The 26,256-nt window shown below is 47.6% G+C and overlaps 1 protein-coding gene across 4 annotated transcripts in view; it reads left to right on the top strand.

The window, feature by feature from the left end:
• The window catches only part of IL16 (interleukin 16), a 470,913-nt gene that overhangs the window by 381,114 nt on the left and 63,543 nt on the right, over nt 1–26,256 (top strand). For all 4 annotated transcript variants that reach the window (XM_069222586.1, XM_069222587.1, XM_069222584.1 and 1 more), the window contains exon 17: nt 4,379–4,625. In XM_069222586.1, coding sequence (XP_069078687.1) covers nt 4,379–4,625 — 247 coding nt within the window. The remainder of the gene's footprint in view (nt 1–4,378; nt 4,626–26,256) is intronic.

Below are 26,256 nucleotides of genomic sequence, written 5' to 3'. Positions count from 1 at the left end.
CAGTAATTGTCACACACCACGACCTTGCAGTCATGGATAACCACACCTTTATGTAAAAGTTAGAATATTTATTTCCCTATATTAACAATGCTAATGTAATATAGGTTAATCTCAAAATCAATTGATAAACATACAGAAACAACACTGGCTGACCAAATTGACGGAAGAACTGCAATCTAATCAAAGCTTGGGCTACTACACATTCTAAAACTACAGTGCAAATTAATAACAAAAATAACTGTGCAAACGATATTACTTACATTTCGATTCAGAAAAGAAAAGACATCAAATGTTACTCAATGTATTATACTTCATTAGTGAGGGACCCTAACTAACACCATATTAGAATAACATGTTTGGGCTTCATGCAAAACAATTCAGTCAACACATATTTGGAAATCATCTAACTATGGCTGTATCAAAATTAGCGGCTGGTACCTAATAACAAAAGCAAATAGATATAGCAAAACATATGTCAATATACCTATCCTCAGTTTGGATTGGCAAGCTGTGACAGTCATCATCCTCAGGACATCAGTCTGGTCAGCAAGGCATCAGGATTCAGCATCAAAGTTCAGAAAAGGCAAAGTCTTTTAAGCAATAAAGTTAAGCATGTCTCTTCTCAAGACGGTCAAGAAAGTAATGGCGGTATCGCAACGGAAAATTGGGCAAATGGTTTCTTCTTCTCAGTGCAGTGTAGCTAAGTTAGATTTCCTAAAACTACTTCCCACATCCTAATTGGTTCAGGGGATCGCATGTTCACTTTTTGTCCAATAAAACTAAACCTTCAAATCTACATTTCTACCAGTACATGGTTCACATGTCGATGATTGGCTCCTCTTGTCCTGTTCTCATCATCCGGCTCCTCAGGTAACAATATTGTTGCAGCCTTATACTCCGGTCAGTATGGACTTTGTTTTCTCCTGAGAAACTCAGTCTCACACACATTACATAAACAATGTTGCATTAGTAGGTACATCATCTCCTAGCAAGCAGTTCTCATGAGAAAGACTTTAGCTACAAGCACTTGTTCAGTACAGTGGAAAATCACAATTTACTTCTCTAAGTAGCCATTTTATTACACGCATAAAAAATACAGCTTGACATGAAACCGTGCAACTAGGCCAAGACCTCCGCTAAGTTAAAGCCTGCAATTAATAAAGCTAATACAAAATGCATAACCCTTAATAAGACATATTACAACAGTGGTTCCCAACCTTTTGACATCTGTGGATCCCCAGTTTATCATTACTGGAACCCGGGGACCCCCACTGAGTCATTACTGAAAGCTAGGGATGTAATCTGATAATATTATAGAATTTTCTAAGCAGTCGCGGACCCCCTGAGGAGGCTTTGCGGACCCCCAAGGGTCCACGGACCACAGGTCGGGAACCACTGTATTACAATATTAATCAAACATAAGCTTATCATTTCATATTAATAAGCCATTAGTAAGTATACCTCGTGAACATTGCTGGCCACTCATGTGGGCGCACCTTCAAATGTGTGCATTATTTTTCCCTATATTATTACATTTTCTACACAAATTCAACACTCAGAATACATGAATATTCATTAGTAAAATCATTAATAAGATCAACGTTAACAATAGTCATAAACAGCCATACTTGTCCTGAACTTACGTCACCTAGGGTGACTCAATTCACAGTATTTGCTTCATAAACCTCAAATGTTGCATGAAAAAAACTTAAGCAAGGAAAGAATAGATTAAAACATGTGAATTGTAATCAGGGACTATACTGTTGACAAGGAAAAGTCTTTTACACTAGTTGGGAAATCAGTCATTGTTTTGCGTTTAACATCAGGGACTCATTGGATAGTAAGGCCCATATTTATACGTTTTTTGCGCAGTTATACTTTGTAAGTTTGCGGCGCTCTAGAGGCAAACGATGCAAATACGGCACAAAAAAAGTATAAATATGGGCCTAAGTATATAACTTCTGCAGTGTCTGAGCACTTGCAGGTCTCACCAAAGGTCTTACTAAAGTTTATACTCTGGCTGTAGCCTGCAGTGTACAGCAGCTGCTGTTCACTGTCTCCATGGCAAACAGAAAAGGCTTGGTTTTTTTTCCATTTGGAAAGGAACTCATTGCTGGCAAAGCCCCTTGCGTGAAAGAGGCAAAAACCAAGGAGTGCAGGCACATGTGAAACTAACTCAAATAGACACCCTTTTTGCTGTTGCCCTTGGCTAGGCCACAGGGGCTCCCTTGGGAGGGCCTGGCCCACCTGCCACCTGCCCCACCCTAGAACCAGTCTTGAGACCGCCGGGGTCATGGTGGCGGTTGGACTACGGCCAATGTGGTGGTCCGGCAGCATCATTATGACTGTGGCGGTCGTGCCACGGTCGGACCGCCAGCACCGCCAGATCACGACTTTTCATCCGTCTGGCAGTGATGGTGGTCCTACTTGGCCAGGGCAGCGCTGCCCTGGGGATTACGAGTTCCTTCTCCACCGGCGATTACATGGCGGTAGCCCTGCCATGTGAAGGCTGGCAGAGACAGGGTGCAGGGTGCCCCAGTGAGGCCCTTGCACTGCCCATGCACTTAATCGTGACAGGTACTGGTGCACCCTACACACTACCGCATTGCTGCCGGCTCTATTATGAGCCGGCATCAATGTTGTAGGCTGTTTCCTGCTGATTTCTGCCCGCTGACACAGCGGGAAACTCGTAATGGAGTCCACGTGAAGGGGACCGTCTTGGCGGTAAACTGACTGCGGGCCTTTTCCATCCGCCAAACTCATAATGACCCCCTAAGACTCTTTGGCATATCAAGTAATAAAATTACGCCCACCAGTTTATGTTAATTTTAATTATGACTCCTGGTAGGTTATCTGAAACCTCGGATTTTGCTAGCTTTAAAAACTGTATGGTTTCCTTGGTCTTCTTGATAGAATAATGTGATAGGATCTATTTGCTCACTGTAAAGCTTTTCTCTCTTGGTACCTCCTTACTTCTACCCCCATACTTTTCTTCCAGATGACGGGCCCAAGTGTCTTCGCCAACCAGACATCTCACTTTCCCTACTTCTTTTCCTGTTCCATCCCATACCAGCTGCCAAAATGTCCTTACATTTTTTGTTTCAATTATCTCTACCATATTTTTCCAGCACTTCCCAAAAGCAACTTTTTTCTTCTCATTCGATTTATTCTTATATTCTTAAATTCTCCTTTAGCCCCACACACATTGTTATGTAACTCCTGATTGTTTTTTTTTTCTTGAGGCTTCTCTCCCATTTCCGTATCTGTTGTTTCAATCTTCTACATTTCCCATCCAACCAAACATTTTTCTTTCTATTAGCCAATTGCACACTTTTCTTTTTGCAAATGTGCCTTTACTTCAACCTTTAAGCATTCGACATTATTTCATTATGCCAGTTTAAAAAGTTGCCGGGTTCCATGTTTTCCTGCATTACTTCTTGTTGCTGCTGTAAACTACTTAAATGGCATAGGTGTCTGTCTGACATTTTTGTGATTGATCGCCTTGGCTATTCCTACATGCAGGGTAATAACTTTTTCACTCTGCACTCTTATACCCATTTTTAGTATTAAGTGCAGTGGTTAATGATCACTTAAAGTGAACCTTAAAGTTCTCTACTTTACAAAAGAACCATGCATAGGTAAAGATATAATTTACAGGGCACCCTTGATTACCCTCAGTTGTTAATTCTTGTAGTTCACCATCTCACGCTGTGTGTGCATTATTAGGGAAACAACCCAGATTAACTTTATAAGCAGTTAGCATATCTTTATATAATTAGTCACCATTTTGTGGGTCTAACTTGTGAAAATCCCCTAGTAGTAGTATAATATGTGAGGCATATAATGTACCTAGGCCCATATTTATACTTTTTTTGTGACGCATTTGCATCATTTTGTTTACGCAAAAGTGGTGCAAACTTACAAAATATAATTGTATTTTCTAAGTTTGTGCCACTTTTGCATAAAATAATTACTCAAATGCAGCACAAAAAAGTATAAATATGGACCCTAGTGTTTCGAGGTCTTTTTTCATAAGTATTAGATGGTCTCCATAATCGTCTATACTCCCTATCTGGATATGCACATTGATGACAACTATGAAGGACATTTGTATATCTTTTTTGTACAGTTGGACTAAGTAAGGCAGAATCCATTTACAGTTTAGCTCTAAAACCAACACCTTTTATGTAATTTCCTAGAAATGTACATCATCCAGATGGAATTACTGACCAGAGAAATCCAGGTGCGGTTGTGATCAGGCAGAGTAGTGGCCCAACTATGGATACCACTCCACCTGACTCACAATCACCCCCTCTGAAAAGAAAACATATGTGAACTGTGGTTATAGAAACGTGTTTTTCTATTTGCTGTTTGACAGGTTCACAGAGTTTTTCCTGCTGGTCTCGCTTCACTAGAAGGCACTATCCAGAAAGGGGACGAGGTGTTGTCCATTAATGGGAGGTCTCTCAAGGGTGCCACTCACAGTGATGCGTCTGGGATTCTGCGTCAGGCTCGGCACCCAAAGCCAGCAGTGATTGTTGTTAAGAAATTGAAAGAGGAAGAACGAACTATGACTTGTAATGACTCTGTACCATCTCCCACGACTCAGACACCAACAGGTCCAGGTGAGTAACAGCTTTTGCTCTTTCAGAACAACAATGGATCATGCCTCTCTGGAAAAACTGAATATTGTAAGCACTTTTCAACAATTATTTCTCATCTAAAAATATATTGGTGGTGCTTTCTGCAGCGTGGTCGTTTCATGCATGCACACACGATACTGGAAGCAAATATTTTTCAGAGTAAAAGTCCCTTTTTAACTACAGAATAGCATTGATATGAAACGTGAGAGCTTGCTGAAAATGAATTGCAAATCTTTGGTTTCAAATGGGGTGGTGCACAAAATGTTTGAGAAGATGCAAAAACACTATTTGCTTACGATGTAGAGATTAGAGCCCAGCCTGTGTAATTGTTAATAGTGTCAACATAAATAATTAGGAACAAATGATAAATACTGCAGGACATACTATGTCCACCACACTTTAGGCACAAACATCAACTAAAGCGCGTCATTATTGGTGACAATGTTAAAATCCAGAGACCACATAATGCACACTTGTTTATTGGGACTATAGGCACGAATTACCTGCCACCAATCATAGGACAGCTGTGCCCTGCTAAAAGATGTCTGTTTCTACTATGGCAGGACATATTAGGGAGATGAAGGCCACAGAAGGGGAGCAAGAGGTCCTGATCATAGAGGTGCTAAAGGTGGACTAGTGGCTCATGGGATCCCTGTCAGCAAAGCAATAGCTCAGCCTGGGTCGCCTATTTCTATTGGACCTGCTATTCCTTCACTCCCTCCGTAATTGCTATACTTACTGCAAGCAGCTGTCTAGGATCTACAGTGATATGCGACTGGGCAGGAGCTACATGTACACTAAGCCCCCATGTTGTTAGGAAGTCTGTTTAGCATAAGTGCTACCTCGCAGTAGTAATGTTATTGGACTAACACCATAAATTTTTGGTGGTCTAAACATGATGGGGTTGGAATGCTACCCGTGGCAATTGCAGGTGGTTTAGACTGTTTGCAGGAATATCTCCTATCGCATTCTGTGTATCAGTTCATGCATACAGGAGTCTCAGCATGACAGATAAAGTATATTGAGATATCCCAAACCTATGACCTCTGGGGAAATAGGCATAACAATAAAGATAATGGTTCTTGTTCATTCTAGATCTTAAAATGAAATCCAGTATGGCACTCTGCCGTTTGTTTTTATACCAAATACACTAAGCTGATGTGTTAAATTAAAATATTTAAAATTAAATTAATTTGTTATATTTACAGTCCTGGTTTTTCTAAAACTGTTTTCACTATACAGACTACACCTCTTTTGGACTTCTGAAACGGCCAAAATATTCACATATCGATCCTCATTCTTCCTTCCAACCCTTACACCCTGATCCTGGCCTGAATGTTTTTATACTTACACTGTGTGCGTAGTTATACTGAATATAACTCCATTACATAATGGTGATTTATTTATTCACAGCCGAATCATGACATAAGACTAGTCTATGTACTTTATAACATGCAGTTGTTTCAAATGCATATAGCACTTCTTGTAGAACAAGAATACATCATACAATATTTAGATGGAAACACAAACAGATATGATTTTTATCACTGAATGGTGTAAGTCAGGGGTTACTTTCGTAGAGGGAGTTAAATGTTAGCTTACATTTTGCTTACCACTTGATTATTATTCAATCCGTCTGCCGCTATATTTGATGTACTAATTTGGTAACACTAGGGGGCTCATTTACAAGGCCCTAGCGCCAATGGAATGTCACTTTCAGCGTCGCTCCGGTGACACTGTGCCCTTTTCCATATTTACAAGGTGGCACTAAGCCACTTTGCGTGGCTTAACGCTGCCTTAGAAATATGGGCTCACCTGACGCAGTATTCTGCTGCTGAGGGGTGTGCAATGGCTGTTGCTGTGGACGTTTCCATGCAACATCCATTGCTTTTGACACTGCCCCAGATTTACCAGAAACTGCAAACATGAGGCAGGGCAGGGGTGGTGTGGCACAACAAGGAGAAATACTTTTATTTCTCCTCGTTTTTTATTTTTCTATGTATGCTGTATGATGCAGCACACATAGAAGGAGCAGAACCCCATTATGATTGTTTATGTGCAGGAATGTGTTCCTTCCTGAACATAAACAATCATTAAATAATGATGATTTGCTACTTCTATGTGTGCTGCATTCTGCAGCATGCAAAGAAGTAACAAATCACCATTATTGTTTATGTGTAGGAAGGTGCACCTTCCTGCATATAAACAATCAATTTCTGCAACGCAGCGATCATTGCACTTTGCTGCAAGGTTGCCTGTGTTGGCACTAGGCAGCTAATTTTAGTGCCAGTGCTAGGAAACACACAGGGGTGCGCCGTATTGTTGTAAATATGGTGCATCTCTGCTTTTTTCGTAATGTCAGAGCACGGCGCTGCCAAATTTGGTGCAGATCCGCGCTCTGACAATTCCTTGTAAATGAGGCCCTAGGATTCTTCATCCTATCACTTCTCTTTAAATGGTTTACTTTCTCCATCTTGTTCACAGACGAATGCTGTTAATGCTCGCTGTTTACAAAAGAGTATCTTTGTTTTCCATTAGTATGATCTAATGTCCTGATCACATTATAAGGTAAATATTCAGGAATATATTGGTGATGCATTTACTTACCTATGTAATTGATCACATAGTTCTTGAAACCTGATGCTATAAAGTATCAAGAAACTGCAATGCAATCACCAGGTGCAGCTCTGTTCTTTTCTTTACATCCAGAAGGAAGGAGTACTCGCGCTGCCTTTGCTAGTTCTGCAATTAGTCACTCGTGGTGCTGCACCAACTAGAGAATGAGCTGATGCCATTCATATTGTTCATGAACTGGTCATTCACGCTCCTGCTGGTGCACGTGCTTGAGCTATTGGTCTTGGTTGTCCTGATTTTGTAGTTACATGAAGTGTTGCTGAAGCTGATCGTGAAACTGATCTTCGGTGTGCATCTAATGTTGCTGGGAGTCTGGCAAGCAGTCTATTGGTAACTCATTACTATTGTGCAAGACCCTCAATTAGGAACCCAGCCATTGGAGCATAAATTAACCGATTCTACCTCATGCCTTTTTAATTCGTCCCTCATTCTTGCAGGTTGGTGCTTTCTCCCTTTGTCATGTTTTTCCAACTTTCTCTTCCTCCTTCTTTCAACTTTAATTCTTTTTCTCTCTCTTGCTCAGGGTCAATGTCTGGTGAGGAACAATAACTGCTAGTCCCCCAAAATGAGTGCCAATGGGCCCTACCTCCAACTACCATCTCAAATTAGGCACCGCAACTGACATATTAGTTTATAGCTTGCCTAGAAAAATTTCCACACTGGTCGCAAAATTACTGGTGGCAAAAAAAATTCTGGGGTGGATTTAAGAAAAGTGGCGCTGCACCCGGTTCAGCGCCGTTTTCTTTGCGCCCCTTAGCGCGCCCCCTACTGCCACCATGTGTGCACCGTATCTAAAATACGGTGCACCATGGGGCATGGTAGGGAGCAATAGCGTCAGAATTCCTCACGCCATTTATGTACTCTGCAGGAGTAGCGCCAAAACGTTAACTCTGCACCTGCAGAGTACATAGGGGTCCTTTGTATTCAGTAGCATGCCCCCTTTTGACGCCTGTTCTAACCAGGCATTCAAAGTGCCCAAAAAATGGCGCAAGGAAATCGCTTAGATTTCCTTGGTCCATTTTGTCACCCCCCCCATGCATGCATTGCACCACTTTGTAAATATGGTGCGTGTAAAAAGGCACCATAGTGCCCCCTAAGTGTAAAAAAAAGTGACATTATTGTAGGAAAGTACCATCTTGCCTGGCATGTTACCCCCATATTTCACTGCATATATGTTGTTTTAGTGTATGTGTCACTGGGACCCTGCCAGCCAGGGCCCCAGTGCTCATAAGCGAGCCCTGTATGTGTTCCCTGTGTGATGACTAACTGTCTCACTGAGGCTCTGCTAACCAGAACCTCAGTGGTTATGCTCTCTCTACTTTCTAAATTGTCACTAACAGGCTAGTGACCAATTTCACCAATTCACATTGGCATACTGGAACACCCTTATAATTCCCTAGTATAAGGTACTGAGGTACCCAGGGTATTAGGGTTCCAGGATATCCCTATGTTCTGCAGCATTTCTTTTGCCACCCATAGGGAGCTCTGACAATTCTTACACAGGCCTGCCACTGCAGCCTGAGTGAAATAACGTCCACGTTATTTCACAGCCATTTACCACTGCACTTAAGTAACTTATAAGTCACCTATATATCTAACCTTTACCTGGTAAAGGTTGGGTGCTAAGTTACTTAGTGTGTGGGCACCCTGGACCTAGCCAAGGTGCCCCCACATCGTTCAGGGCAAATTCCCCAGACTTTCTGAGTGCGGGGACACCATTACACGCGTGCACTATACATATGTCACTACCTATGTATAGCGTCACAATGGTAACTCCGAACATGGCCATGTAACATGTCTAAGATCATGGAATTGTCACCCCAATGCCATTCTGGCATTGGGGAGACAATTCCATGATCCCCCGAGTCTCTAGCACAGACCTGGGTACTGCCAAACTACCTTTCCCGGGGTTTCACTGCAGCTGCTGCTGCTGCCAACCCCTCAGACAGGTTTCTGACCTCCTGGGGTCCAGCCAGGCTTGGCCCAGGAAGGCAGAACAAAGGACTTCCTCAGAGAGAGGGTGTTACACCCTCTCCCTTTGGAAAAAGGTGTCAGGGCTGGGGAGGAGTAGCCTCCCCCAGCCTCTGGAAATGCTTTGATGGGCACAGATCGTGCCCATCTCTGCATAAGCCAGTCTACACCGGTTCAGGGATCCCCCAGCCCTGCTCTGGCGTGAAACTGGACAAAGGAAAGGGGAGTGACCACTCCCCTGACCTGCACCTCCCAGGGGAGGTGCCCAGAGCTCCTCCAGTGTGCTCTAGACCTCTGCCATCTTGGAAACAGAGGTACTGCTGGCACACTGGACTGCTCTGAGTGGCCAGTGCCAGCAGGTGATGTCAGAGACTCCTTCTGATAGGCTCTTACCTGTGTTGCTAGCCTATCCTCCTTCCTAGGTAGCCAAACCTCCTTTTCTGGCTATTTAGGGTCTGTGCTTTGGGGAATTCTTTAGATAACGAATGCAAGAGCTCATCAGAGTTCCTCTGCATCTCTCTCTTCACCTTCTGCCAAGGAATCGACCGCTGACTGCTCGGGACGCCTGCAAAACCGCAACAAAGTAGCAAAGACGACTACTGCAACCTTGTTTCGCTGATCCTGCCACCTTCTCGACTGTTTTCCTGGTGGTGCATGCTGTGGGGGTAGTCTGCCTCCTCTCTGCACTAGAAGCTCAGAAGAAATCTCCCGTGGGTCGACGGAATCTTCCCCCTGCAACCGCAGGCAACAAAAGACTGCATCACCGGTCCTCTGGGTCCCCTCTCAGCACAACGGGCGTGGTCCCTGGAACTCAGCAACTCTGTCCAAGTGACTCCAACAGTCCAGTGACTCTTCAGTCCAAGTTTGGTGGAGGTAAGTCCTTACCTCCCCACGCTAGACTGCATTGCTGGGTACCGCGTGATTTGCAGCTGCTCCGGCTCCTGTGCACCTTTCCAGGATTTCCTTTGTGCACAGCCAAGCCTGGGTCCCCAACACTCTAACCTGCAGTGCACAACCTCCTGAGTTGTCCTCCGGCATCGTGGGATCTCCTTTTGTGACTTTGGGTGAGCACCGGTTCACTCCTCTTCATAGTGCCTGTTCCGGCACTTCTGCGGGTGCTGCCTGCTTCTGTGAGGGCTCCCTATCTTGCTGGGCGCCCCCTCTGTCTCCTCACGCAATTGGCGACATCCTGGTCCCTCCTGGGCCACAGCAGCATCCAAAAACCCTAACCACGACCCTTGCCGCTAGCAAGGCTTGTTTGCGGTCTTTCTGCGTGGGAACACCTCTGCAAGCTTCTTCACGACGTGTGACGTCCATCCTCCAAAGGGGAAGTTCCTAGTCCTCTTCGTTCTTGCAGAATCCACAGCTTCTACCATCCAGTGACAGCTTCTTTGCACCCTCAGCTGGCATTTCCTGGGCATCTGCCCAATCTCGACTTTGTCGCGACTCTTGGACTTGGTCCCCTTGTTCCACAGGTACTCTCGTCTGGAAATCCACCTTTGTTGCATTGCTGGTGTTGGTCTTCCTTGCAGAATTCCCCTATCACGACTTCTGTGCTCTCTGGGGAATATAGGTGCACTTTACACCTACTTTTCAGGGTCTTGGGGTGGGCTATTTTTCTAACCCTCACTGTTTTCTTACAGTCCCAGCGACCCTCTACGAGCTCACATAGGTTTTGGGTCCATACGTTATTGGCATTCCACTTTTGGAGTATGTGGTTTGTGTTGCCCCTATACCTATGTGTTCCTATTGCAATCTATTGTGACTATACATTGCTTGCATTACTTCCTTTTGCTATTACTGCATATTTTTGGTATTGTGTACATATATCTTGTGTATATTTGGCATCCTCATACTGAGGGTACTCACAGAGATACTTTTGGCATATTGTCATAAAATTAAAGTACCTTTATTTTTAGTATATCTGTGTATTGTGTTTTCTTATGATATTGTGCATATGACACCAGTGGTATAGTAGGAGCTTTGCATGTCTCCTAGTTCAGCCTAAGCTGCTCTGCTATAGCTACCTTCTATCAGCCTAAGCTGCTAGAAACACCTCTTCTACACTAATAAGGGATAACTGGACCTGGTGCAGAGTGTAAGAACCCCTTGGTACCCACTACAAGCCAGGCCAGCCTCCTACAGTTATGGCATGCTAAGGTGGCGCTAGGCCCTCTTAAATCAGGCCTTCTAACTTCTTTTAGATGAGTGAACTGATACCACCCCACCTCCAGCAGGGAAGGAAAAACTCCCACTAGTAAAAATGCCACGACAGAAGAATCACTTTGAAATCATCTGGCATCACCAGTCTGATTTTACTAATGCATCCTACAAAGTACTTTGTGGTTAGTGTCATAGACCTCTCAGCTTACAACTCATAGTAGAATATTTATACACAGAACAGTTAGAATCAGGCCCAGTGCAGTAATGTTACTAACAAAAATCCCTTTCTGATTCCATGACTTTGAGTGTCAATAAACATGTACTGGACAGTTGAAGGGGGGAGGGAGAGTAGTTCTCTTCACTAATTTTCCCTAGACATGTAAATGGAAATGCCTGGACCACTTGTAGAGAGCAGGTACAAACTAAAATCTTGAATCCAACAGTAGTGAAATAGATCAATTATTGGCTGCACCTCTAAATGCTGAAGGATATAGATCAAGGATTCTAAAGCAGAAATGTGGCTGAGAATCAAGGGTCTCCTTAAGCAAGGACAGTATGTACGAGCAGTTCATCATGGCCAATAAACCATCAAACAGGATGCTATTGTAGGAGGCTGGCTCAGTTTATGGTGTACACCTGTGGTGTGGCACCCTTTACTAAGTCCAGGCAACCCTTTCTGATAGTGAATAGGTGTCTAGATAGCAGAAGCTCTCTAGGGGTAGCTGAGGCGAGCAGTTAAAGCTTAGGCAGGAGCTTAGCAAGGCTAAAGCACTTGCATTACACAATAACAAGAAGGAACCACACAAGTGTTGCAAAAATAAAGGATACTTTATTACAGCACTACTACTAAACTGACATTGGTATATCTCCTTTTGGAGATATTACATACAGATATACACATAAAATAACCATCAGAAATAACATATAATATTTGGGGCCCTAGGTGAGGGCCAAACCATATATTAAAAAAGTGGATTGTGAAAGTGTGACTCCAACCAAGGTAAGTGTGGGGTTAGCTAGGGCTGGGGTCAGTTAGGAACACCAGAGGTAAGTACAGTAAGTGACCCCAGCAACCAGGAGTAAGTCAGTTACCCACCCAGTTGTCCCATAGATTAACACAGAGTGTAGTGGTTGGAGTTTGTGGAAACCAGGACACTTCCCAACACACCACAAGGAAACCAGCAGGCAAGAGGATCGACGGAGAGGGCCTCTACCCCAGGATACCCAGAAGACAGGAGTACCTACACCAGGGACCCAGATGAAGAAGGGAGGATTGTCCAGCTGCTGTCACGACCCATTGACCACGCCGGTGGAACCCAGGCACAGATTCCAGACATGGAGGACCTGCAAAGGAAGGGGACAGAGTCCAGCACCAAAGGAGGTGCCCAGTGCTACAGGTGTCAATGCCCACCCTCCTGAAAATGAAGTTCCTGCAAGTCAGTGGAAGAAGCCCAGTTGTGGGGTCCAGGATCTGATGAAAATCCCAGGAGTCACCTAGGAGCTGTCCCTCGATGGCCACCAGAATGCAGGAGAGTTTGTGACCAGCCAGGTCATCAACAAGCATTGGCAAATGCAAATAGGAGTAGGAAAGGAGTTTGCAAAGCTTTGGGGACCAGCAAAGTCCTGGAGACTCTACCCAGGAGGAAGAGTCAGGGCTGGCTCTCAGCACACAGGAAGGCCAGCAGAAGTCAGTGGAGCCCCCACGATTGACCCACAAGCGCCGGACACAGGGAGTAACAAGGAGGCCTTACCAACCCAGCAAAACAGAAGTCCCACGTCACAGGAGTTGCGGGACAGGAGCTGATCTTCAGTATGCAGAGTGTTGGGGCTTCTTGGAGCCTGAAGATCTCCTGGAGGAAGAGTCAACAATCCTTGGCAAGTGCAACTGTTGCGGTGCAAAGGGGTGACAGTCCTGTGGCAGGAGCCATGGCCTGCAGTCTCCCAACTTGGCTAGAAGACACGCAGGACCCAGAGGAGACTATCTACTCACCACTTGTGAAGCAGGATCTCTCGATGTCTAGTAACAGCAGACCCCACTAACTGGTCTACGATGCCTTGAGCTGCCTGCAGTTGCAGGGGAGTGACTCCTTCACTCCAAGGAGATTGCTTCATGCTTCTTGGTGCAAACAGCGTCCTTGTGACCCTGGAGGATAAACAGCCTTCGATGTTGCAGACTTCTTGTAGGATCCAGAGAAACACTGTTGCAGTGGGAGGCTTCCCACCTGAAGCAGACTTGTTCGGTTCCAGGCGAAAACCAGCAGAGGTTCCAGAGGCCAGGGGCAGAAGAGGTCTTGCAGATAGTTCCTTATAGAGTCTTGCCTGATTAATCTGAGGATCCACCTGCAAGGGAACCCTTAAGTAGCCCTAAATGGGGGTTGGTCAGCCTCTGCAGTGACCCACCTATCAGAGGGGGTTAGGGTCATCTCCTACCTGGCCTAACCAACCAGATGCTCCCAGGGATGACCCAGTGTAGAAAACCTTCTGTGGAACATAAGTGTAGGTAACAGCACCAACTGCACCTGAACATTGCTTTTGTTCTTAAAATGAAAGTCATGTCTTTTGTGGAAACCCATGTAATTGTATGGGTGGATAATAATCCATTTGAAATAGAAACAAGCATTTATAATGCAATAGGTCTTGCATTTGCGGGATCTAAAGATTTTGGCATTGTAAATGACAATGGGGGTCATTTTGACCTTGGCGGACGGCGGAGGCCGTCCGCCAAGGTACCGCCGCTGAATGACCGCACTGCGGTCAAAAGACCGCGGCGGCCATTCAGACATTTCCTCTGGGCCGGCGGGCGCTCTCCAAAAGAGCGCCCGCCGGCCCAGAGGAAATGCCCCTGCAACGAGGACGCCGGCTCAGAATTGAGCCGGCGTCGTTGCAGGGGTGCGACAGGTGCAGTTGCACCCGTCGCGTATTTCAGTGTCTGCTTAGCAGACACTGAAATACTTTGCGGGGCCCTCTTACGGGGGCCCATGCCGCAGCACCCCCTACCGCCATCCTGTTCCTGGCAGGAGACCCGCCAGGAACATGATGGCGGTAGGGGGTGTCAGAATCCCCATGGCTGCGGAGCGCGCTCCGCAGCCATGGAGGATTCACAAGGGCAGTGGTAAACCGGCGGGAGACCGCCGGTTTACCCTTTCTGGCCGCGGCTGAACCGCCGCGGTCAGAATGCCCTCGGGAGCACCGCCAGCCTGTTGGCGGTGCTCCCGTGGTCGGTGACCCTGGCGGTCACCGGCCGCCAGGGTCAGAATGACCCCCAATGTCTTTTACCTGTGTGTTTTGGTTTGGAGTGAAGTGGATATGTGTGGAGTGGAATTATGTGGGTTGTATTGGAATTGTTAGTTGGGGAATTTTGTGACGTGGAATTGTGTGGTGTGGAGTATATTTGTGGAGTGGAATTATGAGGCATGGTGAATACATAGGGGTGTGAACTTCACAGAATATGTAGAAATGAAGATAGAGAGGGACAGATAGTTTGTGCAGGAAGTGGTGAATGAACTTGATAGGAGCAGAAAGAGTGTGACAAAGAGAAAACGAGGGGGAGAGCAGGCCACAGACACATAAAAAGGGAGGACATGTGTACACAGAAGACACTCTAAGAAGAGGAGGAGAGTGTGGGTTTGAGGGACGGAAACCTTGAAAAGGCACAGGAAACAACTGAAACCAGCCACATGAGAGCGTGGGAAGAGTGCATGACAGTGAGAGAGAGGGGTGAGAGAGAGTACAAGAGAGATAGCACGAGTGGGAGGGGCACCCGGGGTGGGAGGGTTGGTAGGCAAGAGGTGGATCAATGCACAGCATGAGGAGGTACAGAAAGGTAGCATGTATGAGCAGGCAGCATAGAGAGGAGACAGGGAGTGTGAGGGAAAGATGAGAGGGGGCAGTGGGATTGTGAGATGAGAGGCGGTAGTAGCCGGGTGCAGGAGATATGAGAGGGGCAGTGGATGTGTGGGGGAGAGTTGACAGGGTTGGTGAAAGTGCAAGGTTTGCATTTGTTTGTTGTGGAATTGTGTGGCATTGATTTGTGTAATGTGAAGTTGTGTACTGGATTAGTGTGGCATGGTGTGCTGTGGAATTATGTGGATATTAATTAAATGGTATTAAGTGTACTGGAATTATTTAGCATGAGAATGGGTGTTAAGAAGTTAATTATGTGAAATGGTATTGTGTGTTGATTTATGTGGTGTGTTGTTAAACTTAGAGGCATGATGTGGAAATCTACGTTGCGTAGTGGAGGTATGTGGTGTGTTATGGAATTGTGTTGTGTATATGAAATATGTGGTTTGGTGTGGAATTATGTGGTGTGCATTACAAATGTGTGGAGTTGAATTGTGTGGTTTGAAACTGTGTGGCACTGAGCAAAATAATGCTTACTTGAATTATCTGTTATGGTGTGGAGTGCATTTATGTGGATTGTTGGTATATGGCATACAATGCATTTATGCGGGGTGTATTTATGTTGCATTGAGTAGAGTGTAATGAAGCATAGTGTAACTATGCGGCTGGTATTATGTGGAGTGTAATTATGTTATGTGGTTCAGAATTGTGTGGCATTAAATTGTGTGGTGTTGTATGTATTTATGAGGCATGGTTTGTAGGGGTATTATGTGGCATGGTGTGGAGTAGTATTATATGGTATGTAATAATCTGCAGAAATTCTAGCTCAAACAGATCAGTTACAAAAATATGGCGACTCTGGGTCCTGCGCCTGGGACGCTTTTCCCAAAGGTTGACTAGTCATCTTTAAGTGGTTTATTGCTGAATTTGTGTGTTAAACTGTGGAGGGGAGATGGGGCCCTGTTGGGACGCAGTTGGCACAAGCAAGTCTCACTGGAAGGATATGTGTGTTTAAGTTTCTTCTTGGCCGAGAAGTGCCTTAAGTGCAGGGGTACAATTTATAGCCCAAAATCAAAGACAGAGCTGGTGCCCACGTGAGCAGTGTTGTTGCATCATGCAGAGATATGAGCAGAGAGACTCGGCTGGCATCCCTCTCCAGAAGTGAAGGCCTCAAAGTTCAGCTTATTAGAGCATCGCAGCGCCAGCACATTAGACTTTAAGGCGCGTCTCTGCATCAAATCAAATCAAATCATTAACATTTATAAAGCGCGCTACTCACCCGTGCGGGTCTCAAGGCGCTAGGGGAAAAAGGAGGGGTTATCGCTGCTCGAACAGCCAGGTCTTTAGGAGTCTCCGGAAAGCGGAGTGGTCCTGAGGCTGGTGGGGAGGGAGTTCCAGGTCTTGGCCGCCAGGAAGGAGAAAGATCTCCCACCCGCCGTGGAGCGGCGGATGCGAGGGACAGCAGCGAGTGCGAGGCCAGAGGAGCGGAGGAGGCGGGTGGGGACGTAGAAGCTGAGGCGTCTGTTGAGGTATTCCGGTCCCTTGTCGTGGAGGGCTTTGTGTGCGTGGGTGAGAAGTCGGAAGGTGATCCTTTTGCTGACTAGGAGCCAGTGCAGGTGTCTCAGGTGTGCGGAGATGTGGCTGCTGCGGGGTATGTCGAGGATGAGACGGGCCGAGGCGTTTTGAATGCGTTGCAGGCGATTTTGGAGTTTGGCTGTGGTCCCGGCGTAGAGGGTGTTGCCATAGTCCAGGCGGCTCGTGACGAGGGCGTGGGTCACGGTTTTTCTGGTGTCGGCGGGGATCCAGCGGAAGATCTTGCGGAGCATGCGGAGGGTGAGGAAGCAGGCGGAGGACACAGCATTGACTTGCTTGGTCATGGTGAGAAGAGGGTCCAAGATGAAGCCGAGGTTGCGGGCATGGTCTGTGGGGGTCGGTGCGGTGCCGAGGGCCGTGGGCCACCAGGAGTCGTCCCAGGCGGACGGGGTGTTGCCGAGGATGAGGACTTCCGTTTTTTCAGAGTTCAGCTTTAGGCGGCTGAGCCTCATCCAATCTGCGACGTCCTTCATACCCTCTTGTAGGTTGGTCTTGGCGCTGGCGGGGTCCTTGGTGAGAGTATAAGTTGGATGTCGTCGGCGTAGGAGGTGATGATGATGTTGTGCTTGCGTACGATGTTGGCGAGGGGGCTCATGTAGACATTGAAGAGTGTCGGGCTGAGTGATGAGCCTTGGGGTACGCCGCAGATGATCTCGGTGGGTTCTGAGCGAAACGGAGGGAGGTAAACTCTTTGGGAACGGTTTGAGAGGAAGGAGGCGATCCAGTCCAGGGCCTGGCCTTGGATTCCGGTGGAGCGGAGGCGGGTGATTAGGGTGCGGTGACAGACTGTGTCAAAGGCAGCCGAGAGGTCGAGCAGAATGAGGGCGACTGTTTCACCGTTGTCCATCAGGGTTCTGATGTCATCAGTGACTGAGATGAGGGCAGTTTCAGTGCTGTGGTTGGTTGGGAATCCGGTTTGTGAGGGGTCGAGCAGGTTGTTGTCTTCCAGGAAGGTGGTCAGCTGTTTGTTGATGGTCTTCTCTATTACTTTGGCTGGGAAAGGCAGAAGAGAGATGGGGCGGAAGTTTTTCAGGTCGCTCGGGTCAGCCTTAGGTTTCTTTAGTAGGGCGTTGACTTCGGCGTGTTTCCAGCATTCGGGGAAGGTAGCAGAAGAAAAAGAAGAGTTGATGACGGTCTGGAGGTGCGGGGCGATGATGTCGTCGGCTTTGTTAAAGATGAAGTGCGGGCAGGGGTCCGAAGGGGCGCTGGAGTGGATAGAGTTCATGATGGATTTGGTTTCTTCCGTGTTGATGTGGGACCAGTTGTTGAGGGTGATGGCCGTGGATGCCGGTTCGGTGGTGTTTGGTTGGGTCTGGTGTCCGAAGCTGTCATGGAGGTCGCTAATCTTGCGATGGAAGAAAGTGGCGAGGGATTCGCACAGATCCTGTGAGGGCGTGACGGCGTTGGCGTTGGCGCTGGGGTTGGAGAACTCCTTGACGATGCTGAAGAGTTCTCTGCTGTTGTGTCTGTTTTTGTCCAGTCTGTCGGTGAAAAAGTTCCTTTTGGCAGCGCGGATCAGGTGGTGGTGTTCGCGGGTAGCGTTCTTGAGGGCGGTCATGTTGTCAGCGGTGCGGTCCTTGCGCCAGGCTTTCTCAAGGGCGTGACAAGTTTTCTTTGATTCTTTGAGGGTGTCAGAGAACCAGAGAGGTTTTTTGGTGTTGGTCTGTCGATGCGTGCGTCTGAGGGGAGCAGGGATGTCTGCGCAGTTGGAGATCCAGTTTGTGAGGTTGAGGGTTGCGTCGTTGGGGTCGGTGGTGAGGGTGGGTTGGTTGGCGGCGAGTGCGGAGAAGAGTTGCTCTTCGGGGATCTTGTTCCACTGTCGACGAGGGATGGGTTGGGTGCGGAGGTGGCGGGTCTCGCGTCGGAATGTGAAGTGGACGCAGCTGTGGTCGGTCCAGTGTAGGGCGGAGGCGTGGCTGAAGAAGACGTGTTTGCTGGCGGAGAAGATGGGGTCAAGCGTGTGTCCGGCGATGTGGGTGGCTGTGTTCACCAGTTGTTTGAGGCCGAGGTTGGCGAGGTTGTCGAGCAGGGTGGTGGTGTTGGGGTCGTTGTTTTGTTCCAGATGGAAGTTGAGGTCACCTAGGAGGATGTAGTCCGGCGAGGCGAGGGCGTGCGGGGAGATGAAGTCGGCGATGGCGTCGCTGAAAGGGGCGCGTGGCCCGGGAGGACGGTAGATGAGGGATCCTCTGAGGGTGGTCCTTGGATCGGTGCGAATCTGAAAATGCAGGTGTTCCGCGGCGAGAGGGGTGTCTTCGGTGGAGGTGGTGACACTGATGGAGTCTTTGAAGACGATGGCGATACCTCCTCCTACCTGGTTGGTGCGGTCTTTTCTGGAGATCTTGTAGCCTTCGGGGATGGCAGTGGCGATGTCAGGGGCCGAGGAGGCATTCATCCAGGTCTCCGTGATGAAGGCGACGTCCGGTGCTATGGAGTCCAGGAGGTCCCAGAGTTCAACGGCGTGTTTGTGGACGGAGCGAGCGTTGACTAGGATGCACTTGAGGTGGTTGATGGCGCGTGGGCTTGTGGTCGTGGTTGTTGCGTGGTGGAAGGTGCGTTTGCAGGAGTTGCAGGCGAAGGGTCCATGGGTGCGTTTGGGGTGAGCTTGGAAGCAAGTGTTGGAGCGTCCTGGGTTGAGGGCGTGGAGGGTGGTGGGGTCGTAGCGGGTCAGCGGGGCTTGGGAGAGCTGGGGACCAGGGGTCGTGGCGCTGGGTGCGGGACAGGCGCGGACGGGCGCAGACGGGCTTGCCTCTGGCGCGCCTCCGGTGCGCCAGCGGCGCGGTCACGCAGCGGCCGCCATATGAGGTAGGAGGGGGGGAGGGGTCAGGTGGGGGCGAATGGGAGCTGGGGGGCGGGGCGTGCAGGAGGTCACGGCGGGAAAGCGCGAGGGATGGGGGGGACAGGTAGAGTGAGAAGAGCTGAGGGAGGGGGGTTTAAGGGTGGAGGGGGGTGAGTGTTAGGAGGTTTAGGAGATAAGGGAGAAAGATAGGAGTAGGGTTGAGAAGATAGGGGAGGGGGCGTTGTAGAGGTGGGTGAGGGTGAGAGGTAGAGTGAGAGGATAGGAAGATAGGTAATAGAGGGGGTGAGGGAGGGGGGGAGAGATAGAGAAATAGATAGAGAAAATAGATAGATAGGGAAATCGATAGATAGGGAAATAGCTAGAGAGATAGGAAGATAGGAGGAGGTGGAGAGTGAGGGAGTTAGATAGTGGGATAGAGAGATAGAGAGATAGGTAGATAGGAGGAGTGAGGGAGGTAGATAGTGAACGGGTTAGATAGGGGAGATAGAGAGGGGGATGCGTGTGGGGGAGGGGGATGAGGCAGGAGCAGGAGGGCAGGCGCGGGGAGAAGACGACGGAGGAGGCAGAAGAGCCGAAGTCAGAAGACAAGAAGAACAGAAGACAAGAAGAACAGAAGAACAGAAGAACAGAAGAACAGAAGAATAGAAGACCGGAAGGAGAGAAGAAAGGAAGATCAGAAGACCGGAAGGAGAGAAGAAAGGAAGACCTGAAGAACACAGAAGAACACAGAAGAACACAGAAGAAGATACAGAAAACGAAGAACAGAGGGCAGAAGACCACAGGAGAAGATGAGGAAGAAGAGAAGTAGAGTGAAGACGGGGGAAAGAAGAGTACAGAAGAAGATTACAGACGAGGAGCGAGGAGGAAGAATAGAAGAACAGAGAAGAAGAAAAGAAGAAAAGAAGCAGGAGCAGGAGAGAGGGTGAGTAGCGCGGGGCAGAGCGAGGGGCTGGGAGGGGGGGTACTTACTGTAAGGTGGGTCTCAGGAACTCAGGAACCTGGAGGAGCTGCAGCGGCAGGGGGAGCGACCTACCCTTGGGTCAAGGGTCGCTACCACTGTCGTGCAGCGGCCGCCATATGAGGTAGGAGGGGGGGGAGGTGTCAGGTGGGGGCGAATGGGAGCTGGGGGGCGGGGGCGTGCAGGAGGTCGCGGCGGGAAAGCACGAGGGAGGGGGGACAGGTAGAGTGAGAAGAGCTGGGGGAGGGGGGTTTAAGGGTGGAGGGGGGTGAGTGTTAGGAGGTTTAGGAGATAAGGGAGAAAGATAGGAGTAGGGTTGAGAAGATAGGGGAGGGGGGATTGTAGAGGTGGGTGAGGGTGAGAGGTAGAGTGAGAGGATAGGAAGATAGGTAATAGAGGAGGTGAGGGTGGGGGGGAGAGATAGAGAAATAGATAGAGAAAATAGATAGATAGGGAAATAGATAGAGAGATAGGAAGATAGGAGGAGGTGGAGAGTGAGGGAGTTAGATAGTGGGATAGAGAGATAGAGAGATAGGTAGATAGGAGGAGTGAGGGAGGTAGATAGTGAACGGGTTAGATAGGGGAGATAGAGAGGGGGATGCGAGTGGGGGAGGGGGATGAGGCAGGAGCAGGAGGGCAGGCGCGGGGAGAAGAGGACGGAGGAGGCAGAAGAGCCGAAGTGAGAAGACAAGAAGAACAGAAGACAAGAAGAACAGAAGAACAGAAGAACAGAAGACCGGAAGGAGAGAAGAAAGGAAGATCAGAAGACCGGAAGGAGAGAAGAAAGGAAGACCGGAAGAACACAGAAGAACACAGAAGAACACAGAAGAAGATACAGAAAACGAAGAACAGAGGGCAGAAGACCACAGGAGAAGATGAGGAAGAAGAGAAGTAGAGTGAAGACGGGGGAAAGAAGAGTACAGAAGAAGATTACAGACGAGGAGCGAGGAGGAAGAACAGAAGAACAGAGAAGAAGAAAAGAAGAAAAGAAGCAGGAGCAGGAGAGAGGGTGAGTAGCGCGGGGCAGAGCGAGGGGCTGGGAGGGGGGGGGGTACTTACTGTGAGGTGGGTCTCAGGAACTCAGGAACCTGGAGGAGCTGCAGGGGGAGCGACCTACCCATGGAGCAATTTTTGAAAGACATTCAACATCTAGAACAGAAGAGTGTAGGAAGCTGCATCTTTCAGTGAAAGAGACCTCCCTATAAAAAGAAGTCATAATCTGGTGGGGGAGTGTGGGGAGATGGGAAATATTTGTTCTTACCAAAGAGAGTGAGTGCATGGGTCACTCTCTTAGCAGACATGGTGGAGGCACGCTCTCTAAATGAGTTTACACAAGAGCACAAGGGCAGCAGGGGTGAAGCTGTTGACCTTGTGCTTTGGAGTGCAGCTGGAGATGGGCAGAGGGGGCTCCATGTGCCAAAAGATGACGTCACTGAGTGCAGATGATCTGTAGCTTCTGAGTCACATACATACACAAACACACATACTATAAACACAAAGATACAGGAGTATGCACAAACACGCAAAACATCCACACACGCAGAAACGAACACAAACCAGGAACTCGCAGATATACAGACAAACATTCACCTACATATACACAGACACTTGCACACACAGACGGATGCACAAACACACAGAAACACACACACACACCAGAAGCTTAAACATATACAGGCAAGCGCACGCACACAAACATATACACAGACACACACGTGGGTGCGCAAACACAACGCGCACAGAAACATGCACACAAACACACCAGAAGCTCAAACATATGCAAACAAGCACACACACAAACCTATGCACAGACACACGTACACATACACAGATACAAGTGTTTGCACAAACACACACACAGAAACATGCACGCATAAACATATACGCAGATGTACCAACACACAACATATACACAAACACATAGGCATAGGGTTAAGCTGCCTGTAAGGTGAAAATATTGCAATGCGAGGAACACATTCTGCAAAAGTGCATGTTCACAATCTCTGCATGTCCGCCCCCTGGGTACAGGTGTGGTTTCTGGTGCTTGCCAGGTGGAGGAAGATGCATTACATCATAAACTACCAGAGGAATGCCCCGTTGAGTGGTCAGTGCCAACCCCTGAGCAGGGCACTTGCAGCCTGTGGGCGGTGAAGGGGCAGCAACAGAAGCTTGGGGCAAGGCAGTTATTCTCAGTTAAAAAATAAAATAAAAAAAAGAATTGTGGATAGAGCAAGTTAAGAAGAAATTCACGTCAGGCAATTAACAGTCATGAAAAGAGACAATGGGAGAGAGACAGAGACAGTGAGGGAGACAAATGGACATGAAAGGGAGACGATATATGGGAAGAGCCGAAAACCGCATGGAGGGAGGCAGACACATGAAAGGGGCGTCGAGGAGAGAGACGAATAGTGGCAGGCAGACGCATAACAGAAGACCGGGGACAGGAAGAGCAACAGGCAGAGAGACAAAGGCCAGCAGGCACAAGTGGGGCTAGGCAAAGATGTGAGTAGCAGCCAGACACAGGGAAAGGTGTAGGCAGACCGAAAGAGAAGCGGGAAAATTAGAAGGCCAGCCTTGGAACACGACTGATATTCACTGGGAGGCAGAAAGAAAGGGAGAACGAAAAAAACAAGGGAGGGAGGCGGGTATTGAGACCGGAGGAAAGGCAGAGTGACGGCAAAACAAGAAGTCAATCCGAGTTATGGAACGACAGAGGAGAAGACCGAAGGTGTCTATAACGAGGGGACTTACAGGCACAAGGGGATTGGCAAGTGAAGCGACAGGGAGAGCGCAGGTAAAGATGGATTGAGGGGCAGAGAATGCCACAAAGAGGAACGATAGAAAAGCAATGAGGCAGAAGAAAAGGAAGGAAAGGTGCAGGCTGCCAGGTGAAAGGGTAGACGAGAAGACCGATTAAGGGGCTGATTGAGACACATGGAGAGGGGCAGATGGAGCTGAAAAACAGTAGACAGTGGGACAAGAAGCACAACTGACAAACGCCAGCAGCACAGACGTGTAACAGGTAAAGACATTAATTTTAGTGAGTCAGACAAAAAGGAAGATAAGAGGATATAGGAAAAGAAGTAGTCAGATAGAAAGGGAGGCTGGAAAACAAAAACAAGCATTTGCCATGCAGTGGGTCTCGTGTTTGCTCGAGTAAGAGCTATTAACATTGTAAATTCCTAACTGGACTTTTCTTGTCACATAAACTGAAAATAAAAAGTAAAACAGTTGACATAAGCAAGCCAAATTCGAAGAGCCGCCATGAACACGAAGGAGAGAGACAAAAAGAAAAAGAAGTTCAATTGCAGTCAAAGTTATCGGCAAAAATGCAATTATCCATGTAACAGGGTCGATGGCCAAGACCGTAGCAAAACCACCCTAAGGAGTGACAAACTTAAAGCAGGTACCAACAAAAACAAAGGATTTTTGAAAGGCAAGCCCATGAACGAGTGATAGTGATGGGCGTTGGTTAAAATCCCGAATTCAGACCAACACGTCGGAAAAAGCAGCGCTTGCGTGCTGCTATGCTCGACCTAAAAATGACACAACAGCTGAAAATATCTCTTCTTCCAGAATGATTAGAGCAGTTATATAATGTCAAGTAAAACAAACACTGGCAAAACCAATCTGTCTCGCTTTAGTGCATTGGCTTTCACATAAAAAAAAATCCCAAAAATCTGCAGACTTAGTAATGCACATATCCTGAGGAGGGTCAAATGATGAAGTGTAAGAGGACAGGTCTAGCACAATTTCTAGTCCAAGGCATTGGCTTGTGATGTTCAATTATAAATGAATTGTGCCCGCAAAAGTGCCAGACTAAATTGGTGGGGAAAGTTTTTGTGCATCTAGTAGTTGGGTTTAGAAAGGGGATGTTCTGCCATAAGTCAATCAGAAGATAACAATGGATGCTATGCAAGTAGGGAGAATGTAAACATTTATATCAAGAGCCTGCAGTCCAAGACACATGTAAGTGTGGAAAAGGAACCTAAATATGATTTTCTTGCTATGATATTCTGTAAATGCATGATTATTGCATCAATATACCTGGGCAAAGCCAGGACTGAATAGATTTTCACAGATTCCCCTGGTAGCAAAGGAAAGTAGCGCCATGAGACCTTTGCTTTCTGGGCAGCCATGCCATATATACCATATCTTGGAAATTTGAAGAAGGGATTTACATGCAGCTCATGTTCAGCTTTCAGTGGGGGCGGGACACTAATGAGCCCACAGATTGGCTCCCTTGAGAGCTGCCGGTAGCTCCCAGATGGCTCGGGCAGGCAGAAACCACTCATGCTTTGTCTCTGCTCAATGTACAGACCAGCTCACAGATACCAGAAAAGATGCTCTGAGACGTGACGGTGGCAAGTAATTACTGTTGCACACACGTATCATGCCCTCGGCTGTCATTGGCCGGCCCTGATCTCCTATACCCGAAATGTATGGAGATGTTTGGTGCAGGTACAATGGTTATTCTTTTGCGTAAGAGTAACTCGTTCTATGGGGATTCCCTGTACGTCTGAGCATGCTTGGGTATACAGAATGAAGGGGCATATTTATACTCTGCGCCAGATTTGCGTCATTTTTATTACGCAAATCCAGCGCAAAGTTAATTCCATATTTATATTTTGGCACTAGATACGTCTAGCGCCAAAATTTGGGAGTTAAAGTCATTTTTTGCCTGCGGAAATCTACCTTGCTTCAATGAGATGCAAGGTAGGCGTTCACGGGCAAAAAATGACTCAAACGCCCTAGCGCCTTATTTATCTTCCCGTGCAAAAATCATGCACGGGAGGAGGAGGGCCTTAAATAATGGCACTAAGCCTCCTTAGCACCATTATTTAATGTCTGGGTCAGGGCAGGCGTTAGGGGACCTGTGGGCCTTTTGCCATGGTCAGAGACCATGAAAATAGCCCACAGGTGCCCTTCCCTGCCCCCAGGGACACCCCACCCACCCGCACCCACACCTACACCTGGAGGACACCTAAGGATGGGGGGACCCATCCCAGGTAAGTCAAAGGTAAGTTTTTTTATTTTGTATTCAGAGTGCCATGGGGGGGCCAGTGCTTAATTTGTAAATAAAAACATGCCGGTGCTCAAAGCCCTTCTCTTAAACACGCAGCTGCTACAACTAAATGTGGGAACACGGAATACTGAGGCAGCATAATCCTGAAGCCAGCTTGGGCCTCTTCAATCTATTCAAAGCCTCTCCCTGCCCCTTTAGCTCAGTTTTGCAGCTTTCTGCTTTCTCCCATTGTGACGCTTTTTCTTTTTTCTCTTCCTCCGTCTTTCCCATATGTGTCTTTTGCTCGCAGCAAATGCTTGGGGCAGAAGAGTAAGCACCGGCCCTCAAAAATAAGTGCCGGTGCTTAGCACCAGAAACAACAAGCACAAAATAAGCACAGGGGGCCTAACTTGGGTCCCCCTACATGGCACTGTGCCCAGTGGCCATGCCCAGGGAACATAAGTCCCCTGGGCATGGCCATTGGGCTGGGAGGCATGACTCCTGTCTTTATTCAGACAGGAGTCATGTCCATAGGGGTTGTGCATCAAAAAAATTACGCTAGTCAGGTTAGAGTCATTTTTTTTACTCTAACCTGACTAGCGCCATTCTTTCCCGCACAACCTCCAGTCTTCCCTACGCCTCCTCTACC

The sequence above is a fragment of the Pleurodeles waltl genome, chromosome 3_1 (genome assembly GCF_031143425.1).
Source record: "Pleurodeles waltl isolate 20211129_DDA chromosome 3_1, aPleWal1.hap1.20221129, whole genome shotgun sequence".
Taxonomy (NCBI): Eukaryota; Metazoa; Chordata; class Amphibia; order Caudata; family Salamandridae; genus Pleurodeles; species Pleurodeles waltl.
This window is presented reverse-complemented; position numbering and strand designations above follow the sequence as displayed.